General features: G+C 29.4%; 2 protein-coding genes across 2 annotated transcripts; both read right to left on the bottom strand.

The window, feature by feature from the left end:
* Positions 1–5,499: 5,499 nt before the first annotated feature.
* LOC119667590 (fork head domain transcription factor slp1-like) lies at positions 5,500–6,165 on the bottom strand. The gene has a single exon (XM_038076894.1). It carries the CDS (start codon positions 6,163–6,165, stop codon positions 5,500–5,502), a length of 666 nt encoding a protein of 221 aa, XP_037932822.1.
* Positions 6,166–8,206: 2,041 nt separating this feature from the next.
* LOC119667589 (forkhead box protein G1-like) lies at positions 8,207–8,734 on the bottom strand. The gene has a single exon (XM_038076892.1). The coding sequence runs from the start codon at positions 8,732–8,734 to the stop codon at positions 8,207–8,209; it is 528 nt and encodes a 175-aa protein (XP_037932820.1).
* Positions 8,735–8,938: the final 204 nt, after the last annotated feature.

Below are 8,938 nucleotides of genomic sequence, written 5' to 3'. Positions count from 1 at the left end.
TTTATTTAGTTATTGACAACCCAGAGAAAATTGGAGAATCAAGATTAAATTGCAGAAGACAAATTCGTAACAATATATATACCATTTGATTAAAAAAGAACGAGAAGTTAAAATAACACGCAAAATTTTAATTTTTAATAATTTTCTTTATTATGGCCTTCAAAGTACTCTCCTCCTGCGGCAATACATGCATGCCAACGCTTGATCCAATTTTCCATACAAGTTTTATAGGCCGCCGAAAGAATGGTCTTTAGCTTACGCAACGAATTCTCTTTTATGGCCTCTATGGTCTCAAAACGCGTTCCTCGCAATGGCAATTTGAATCGGGGGAAGAGGAAAAAGTCACTCGGGGCCATATCTGGTGAGTATGGTGCTTGGTTGATGATATTGGTGAAGTTTTTGGACAAAAACTGCGACACAACCAATCGGTGCGTTATCGTGGTGTAAAATCCATGATTTTTCCTTCCATAAATCTGACCTCTTTTTGCGAATGGCCTCACGCAAACGACGCATAACTGCCAAATAATACTCCTTATTGACCGTTTGACCATTTGACCATCCGGAAGGAATTCATAGTGCAGAACACCACGAATATCGAAAACAGTCATAGTGCTGACTGTTTTCAGCATAACCTCGATTTTGGACCGACTTTGGCGTTCCTTTTTCGGTTTCGGCTCACTTACGAAGCACCATTAGGTCGATTGTTGTTGGGTGGGCATGTCAAATTCGTAGACCCATGTCACATCACCAGTTATGATACGTTCGATGAATGTGGGGTCACTATCTGCGCTTTTTTTGAATGAAATTTAGCTAAAAATCGCCACACGAAAATTTTTCGACTTCTTTGTATAGACACCAAACAAAAACTAATCGTATGATATGCGTTAAACTTTGACAGAATGTGTATAATAGTGTTGCCAGCGTGAAAATAAAGCGCTAGATAAGCGCGGGAATTCAAGAAAAGAACGAATAATTTTTTTTTTGATCATAAGGTATAAAAACTACGAATATTTAATTAAGACATAACATAAATAGAAAAAGACAGTTCGAAATAAAAAAATTTCATAAACCGAATAATTGAAAGAATGAAATCGCAAATTGTTTTAGTACCTAACTTTAATGCGAATATTAGTTCACATAAAATCCCCAAAATTCAACCATAATTAGAAATAATGACATTAGAATGAAATTGGAGAACTCATTGTAATACGAAACATAATAACAGACGCTAAGTAAACAGAATAAAATCAACAAAGGAGAAAAATATACGAAAGGAACTAATCGTATATACAAAAAGGATGTAGTGTGTTATTAATGTACGGAAAACGCCATGAAAGGAATAAATTGCTTCTGTGTTTTTCCATTACGCGTCGGGGGAGTAGATATTATTTTGAGGCAAATTGCGTTAAAACGCAAACAAAAATTACTTTAATGCGATTTCAAGCAAAAGGCAATTATATCAATTACCAAATTTCTAATTTCACAAACACTTTTTTCTTATAACAAAGTAAACTTTCATTATGAAATGTTTTAATTCTTATATTACGAATATTATATTTTAACAGAATATTTAGATATTCGTGAAATAGTTGATTATTATAAAAAGTCATATATTAAATATCAGTACTAATCGAAACTATATATTCATTTTATCTGATTTCTTTAATTAAAATCACCAATATCTAATTATTCCATATTTAATTGTTAAAATATTAGCGTAACAAATGTTTGCCATAATTACTCCTACATTTTACAAAGGAATTGAATTAATATTTTTTATCAAACTTCTATATATATCTAAACTTCTTCACTTATTGGGTATATTAATATCAATGGCCAATTGTTTAAAAACTGATTATAAGTAAGATTTTGTACTGTACCTATCTCATTTCATTATTCCATCAAAAGCAAAAGATAATCCCCCATTCATTTGCTAATTATTTTATTAAAATGTTTATATGATTACTATCAAATTTATTTAAATATATTAATGTGCTACTTACTAATCTGACTATTATAGTTGTGTATCAACATTAAACTCTGCATTTAGATTAAAAATTGACAAATCATCAGATTGATGGTTATCTGACCATCAATTTGCTAGACAAATACTTTTATAACCGTACTAATGGCGCAAAAAGGGAGATGTTTTAGAGACTAATATTGGGTTAATAAGATGATTTTACAGGCATGCCTTTTTTATATATTACACATATTCTGGTGCAGTTGTACGATATAAATAGAGAAATAAATTAAACAATTGCAGATTTTAAATATCTAACTTGCACTGTACTTTTTCACAAAACTTTTCCAACACACATAAAGGCCAATATCTTCTTTATGGTTAGTATGCTTAAATATAACTTCTTTACCCACTTTTGCGTGTATCACAAAAATTTTAATGTCATAATAGAGACAATGTTTTTCTCCTGTTCAAACTTTTACAAGAAAGTCTTCTTAATTTCACAATCATTATCGTCTATGGAGCCATGTGTATAAACAAAGTTGATGAAAAAGAATTCTGTCCATACAGATTGCAGTAATCCTTTAATTGATTAAGATAATTGTAAATACCGAATGTACCAAGCTTTGACTGACCGCAAATTCGATTCTGCATTCTTGCTTAGTGACATGACATATATAGTGTATATCGCCATTTGATCATTTTAAATAGTTTTCTACCCTACAATACATATTCAGGAGAGAGAAAATCTTCGACTTCAAATTATATAGATGCATATTCGTCAATCACAATTCTCATAACCATTTAGAGTCTTTATTATGTTTTCATTAGAAACAGAATTGGTTTTCTACACACCGGTGATTGTAGCTAACTACCGGGAGCCATGTAGAAACAGTGTTTCAAATTGCTGTGCGCACTGACAAGAACCATAGTAGTACTTACTGTTTTGTATAATATAAAAAAAAAACCATAATGAGTTTTTTTTTTAAAAATGAAGTTATAATATAAAGTACTAACTTTCCCAACCAATGTAAATCAACAATTTATACCGCAAGCACAAATTACAATTATCTGATCTCAATTAACGATAAGTGTACAATTGCATTTAAGTGTTTACACTATAGCAGATTAACTATTATTAACTATAATAATGAAACTGCATTATTACAAATTTATTAAAAATTAAAACAAGAAACGGTTACAAAAATATTCTATGGCCTTTTCATTTTCTACACAAAGCTATACTTGAATCAATCTAAATAAAATCGTAAGTCAAGAGCAGTTTTAAATTAATTGAAATGAAAAATGAAATAAATACAAAATGATGCCATTTGAACATCTTAAAAAGTAAAGGCTTTGAAGCCAATTAAAATGACCAATAAATACTCGATCTATGTAAATTTAATTTAGATGCTTGAAGATTTTGACAACCTTAAGGCACTTTTGAAGTTTCACTTAATCTTTGGTACTATAAAAGTTCATATTCCAAATGTACGAGAAGCTTATGGAAACCCTTATTCGATATAGCAAAACTGAATGGTTGCCTTTAGTTTAATCAAGTTTATAAATTGGCACAATAAAAATGTAATATTTAAAAAACAAAATAAAAAATATTTTAATGGAATTTCAAAAAAATATTCAAATTCAGATATCATTCATATCTAGGCTGATTTCTTACATTTAAGATGTTTATGTTTATACAGAAAAAAAAATCGCATTAATTTTTACTTAAATTCTTTCTTAAATTTTAAGCAGTTTTGCGAAACTTCATTCTTTTCACATTTAATTTTTCATATTTTTACAGACTCAGTATGTTATTTGAATTTATACAGCCTGCTTCATTTTGTAATAAAAAACTCGTCAAATGTTAATATGTCCTGCTAGCATGCTTGCAGTTTCTAATGGATTTTCCAGTTACTAAGATACTCAAATGCAGGGAATGTAATATATTTTGGTTTAATGTCATTTTAATGATACAGTTTCTTGACAAAGGAAATAACAAAGCTTCAATAGTGTTTATTTTTAGATATTCTCGTAAAAATTTTATGCTCCATCATTTCTATTAATTCCCTAAATCACACTCATACATAAAATATTGCTTTAAGTTTACTGAAATTCTGTATAAGTAAGAACTCTTCTAGTAATGTTCAAAATAGAAAATAATATTAATAAGTTACATATGATTTAACAATAAAATACAATTATAAAAACTGCTAAATGGATCAAAAATGTGAGATTTAAATTTTTTGACAATTTTTGATTATATATATAAATATACATATATATATATATATCACATGTTGGTTACATTTACTTAATTGACAATCATATAACAAAAGGTTATAGTACAAATATAAGCGCAATAATCACATAAATTTCTTTGAATCGTCACAATACAAGAGCAAGACACCAACTCAACAAACCTACACCGAAGCACCAGACTTGACTGACCATAGTAAATGCATTACTGCCTGTGAACCAAATTAGTTCGAATATCTTTCATGGCAAAACTCGTCATGTGTTACACAACTACACATATGAAACTTGTCTTTACGTGAACAATACTATATAACCCATAGCCTACGGTCTCCAGTAAAAATGGGTTCAGCAGTATAAATTGTTGCAGTTACAGTCCACTCCATAAAAAATACTTTAAACTATCTTACGGATTATACCTACTTACACTATAATTTCCAAAACAACCCTACCTGATTAAATATCGATTTATGTTATCAAGAATTCTCAGTTCTTACGGACAAGAACTAACGTACACGAAATATAAATTCATGTGCTATATTTTACGGTAAAAGCATGGTTCCCAATTTCTCATTATATCACTATTAAGAAAACTAGACTAAAATATAACAAGAAAAACGTAACATATATAGGTATAACATATATAGTAACAAAATATAATAAAGACTATAACAGTACAGCAAATTATTAATTTTTTACTTCAGTGATCTATTTACCAACTATCTATTCATAATATTAATCCATTTATTTGTATTGGAAATTTTGTAATTTGTAACAAGAATTCCACGTAAAAAAACATAAAATTGATATTTTTAAAATATTTATTATTTACTTAATAAATATTTTCAAATTAATTGTATTATTTATTTTTTAGGTCTGAAGTAAAAATTTATTCGATATGGTATATGCCGCTAATGAAATATCTGGTTGTATCTCGTGATCATTTTCATTAGGAAACTTTTTTTGTACAATAGATCTTCGATCTTTAGAGACCTTTCTTCCCAATTACCTTATGCAAATAAAATATTAATCATTTTTTAAATAAAAAACAGAAAAAATTTGCTTAAGCATTCACATCTATTAATATATTATGAAATTTATATACATTGAACAATTACAATTACCAAAATATCTTATATCATATTATTACTATGTACAAATTAACAGTTTCTTTATGAAATAAATAAATTAAAAAATTATTTCCTTGAATTATATTACATTGGAAGTCCCCCATACATAGTACATTGTTGCAGATTGCACCCACACTCAGCAGAAAGTGTTTATTGAACTTGAAATTGATGTTGGTTTTGTAGTACAGCTTCTTGTACAAAACGAACTTCATCTGGAGTCGGAAAATACACAGCGTTTGGAGAGTAATGAGAGTAATGAGAGTTAAACGGTATTGTGTTGCTTTGGTGATAAGGATGTCCGTACGAGTAACCACCACCGCAATGTAAAATTGCTCTTGAATCATTTAACGTTGAATTATTATTCCGACGTAAGCGGCCAGTGGTTTCCCCAATAGTTACGTCTTCCGCTGATGGATCTATTGCCCAATAGTGACCGCGTCCTGGATCATCTAACGCCCGAGGTATTCGCACAAAATATTTATTCAAACTTAGATTGTGCCGAATGCAATTCTGCCACTTGTTTCTGTTATTTTGATAGTACGGAAAGTTATTAGCTATCCACTCACATATCCCGCCCAATGTTAAACGTTTATCAGGACTGCTACGTATGGCCATAACAATCAGTGAACTGTATGTATACGCTGGTTTCTCATTAGTGAATGTAGATTCATCCGATAATGTTTCATCTGAAGAAGTAATATCACATGAACTTATGGCCCATTCTTCCGTCGAAGTATTACTCTCTATCTGCAAAGAGGACTTTGTGTCTGATAATATAGAACGAATTGAAAAGTTAGATTCGAATACTTCAGCCATTATTTAATTTCTATTCAAATTATTGTTAATGAAAATGTAAATAGTCGTATCAGATTTGGAGCTCTTTACTTATCTCACGTTGAGTTGTGATTGATAAAGTCTGGGTGTTGTGTCCCTCTTTTATACTTTTAAAAAGTCATGCGAATATATAAATATTTTCTATTAAGGTTGTAAGTACGAAATACCAAATACTCTATATCAATGCTATATATATTACAAGAACAAATACTTGTTAATACTATTTAATACATGGGCGTAACTACGTTTAAGTCCATAAGTACTTCCTACATACCGGCTATATGTGCTACCTACTACACATCGAAAAGAAGAGAGTTAGAAGTTAAGAAAAAAATAATACAGATATCAATTATCATCCATTCATTAATGGAATGTTGTCTACTAAGCCAGATCCATTGTGTTTGATGGTTTATTGCCGGCTTAAGCTTCGTGTTCTTGAAAAATTTCTTTTCATTTAATCATACCTGCACATATGATGCGTTTGCTAAAATTTATCATTTTATTTTTGAGTTGCGCGTTAAGCCGTTCATTAGAATTTGCTCTTGTTTCTTTTCTTCACTAACCCCCTAATTCAACTTAAAGAGTTATGAATACAATTACTCAGCAAATGTCACGAAAATCTGAATGAAACTTTAAAAATTTATTATATTATTTCTGTTATTTGTTATTGTAGTGGTGCAAATTATATTCCTAGGTATCGGTGTTATAGTTAAAGATTATTTACAAATATTTCAATATTTCAAGGATAAAATGTTCTAAATCCGTTTTTTACAAAAACAAAATTTTACAAATATTGATATACTATCTAAACACAGAGATATAAAGATTTTTAAATTTTATTGATTTATCATCAATTAAAAAGATTATTAGAACAGATTAAATTTAAATCGCCTAAAACAAACTAGTCTCAAGACTTATTTTGTATTTTACTAAAATTTACTTAAAAATTATTACTTCAACCTAAGATATATATAATATTTTTGCACAATTCTTTCTATATATTGTACCTTCTCATGTTTTTAGAGACCAGGTCCAACGAATCCACAACAACATTTCTTAAGATTCACACTTGTTGTTTGGTACTTCCCACCTACTAAAAATATTTCGAATCATATAATATAAGCACTTTTATGATATCGAAATATGTATATCAATGGACGACAATACCAAGTCAAAACTGAAACACGGACTTTGCTTCGTTTCAACACATAAAGTCTCTGACACAAAAAATTTTCTATAACATATATTGTAGTAAAGTATAATACAGAATAGTGTAGTATTGTAAATTATTATTTTATTATTTAATTGATCTATTTACTAACTATCTATTCATAATATTAATCCATTTATTTGAATTGGAAATTTTGTAATTTGTAACAAGAATTCCACGTAAAAAAAACATAAAATTGATATTTTTAAAATATTTATTATTTACTTAATAAATATTTTCAAATTAATTGTATTATTTATTTTTTAGGTCTGAAGTAAAAATTTATTCGATATGGTATATGCCGCTAATGAAATATCTGGTTGTATCTCGTTATCATTTTCATTAGGAAACTTTTTTTGTACAATAGATCTTCGATCTTTAGAGACCTTTCTTCCCAATTACCTTATGCAAATAAAATATTAATCATTTTTTAAATAAAAAACAGAAGAAATTTGCTTAAGCATTCACATCTATTAATATATTATGAAATTTATATACATTGGACAATTACAATTACCAAAATATCTTATATCATATTATTACTATGTACAAGTTAACAGTTTCTTTATGAAATAAATAAATTAAAAAATTATTTCCTTGAATTATATTACAATGGAAGTCCCCCATACATAGTACATTGTTGGAGATTGCACCCGTACTCAGCAGAAAGTGTTTGTTGAACTTGAAATTAATGTACTGCAATTTGGTCTTCAGTTGGGAGCTGGGGCTCAAAGTTGATTAGAGCTTGTTGTTTTTGTAGTACAGCTTCTTGTACAAAGTGAACTTCTCCTGGAGTCGGAAAATACACAGCGTTTAAGGATGTCCGTAATAGTAACCACCATTGAAATGTAAAGTTGCTCTTGAATCATTTAACGTTGAATTATTATTCCGACGTAACCGGCCAATGGTTTCCCCAATTGTTACGTCTTCCGCTGATGGATCTATTGCCCAATAGTGACCGCGTCCTGGATCATCTAACGCCCGAGGTATTCGCACAAAATATTTATTCAAGCTTAGATTGTGCCGAATGCAATTCTGCCACTTGTTTCTGTTATTTTGATAGTACGGAAAGTTATTAGCTATCCACTCACATATCCCGCCCAATGTTAAACGTTTATCAGGACTGCTACGTATAGCCATAACAATCAGTGAACTGTATGTATACGCTGGTTTCTCATTAGTGAATGTAGATTCATCCGATAATGTTTCATCTGAAGAAGTAATATCACATGAACTTATGGCCCATTCTTTCGTCGAAGTATTACTCTCTATCTCCAAAGAGGACTTTGTGTCCGATAATATAGAACGAATTGAAAAGTTAGATTCGAATACTTCAGCCATTATTTAATTTCTATTCAAATTATTGTTAATGAAAATGTAAATAGTCGTATCAGATTTGGAGCTCTTTACTTATCTCACGTTGAGTTGTGATTGATAAAGTCTGGGTGTTTTGTCCCTCTTTTATACTTTTAAAAAGTCATGCGAGAGGAATATATAAATATTTTCTATTAAGGTTGTAAGTACGAAATACCAAATACTATATAT

Source organism: Teleopsis dalmanni, chromosome 1 (genome assembly GCF_002237135.1).
Source record: "Teleopsis dalmanni isolate 2A chromosome 1, ASM223713v2, whole genome shotgun sequence".
NCBI lineage: Eukaryota > Metazoa > Arthropoda > Insecta > Diptera > Diopsidae > Teleopsis > Teleopsis dalmanni.
The sequence above is the reverse complement of the archived record's forward strand: the minus strand, read 5'-3'. Positions and strand labels throughout refer to the sequence as shown.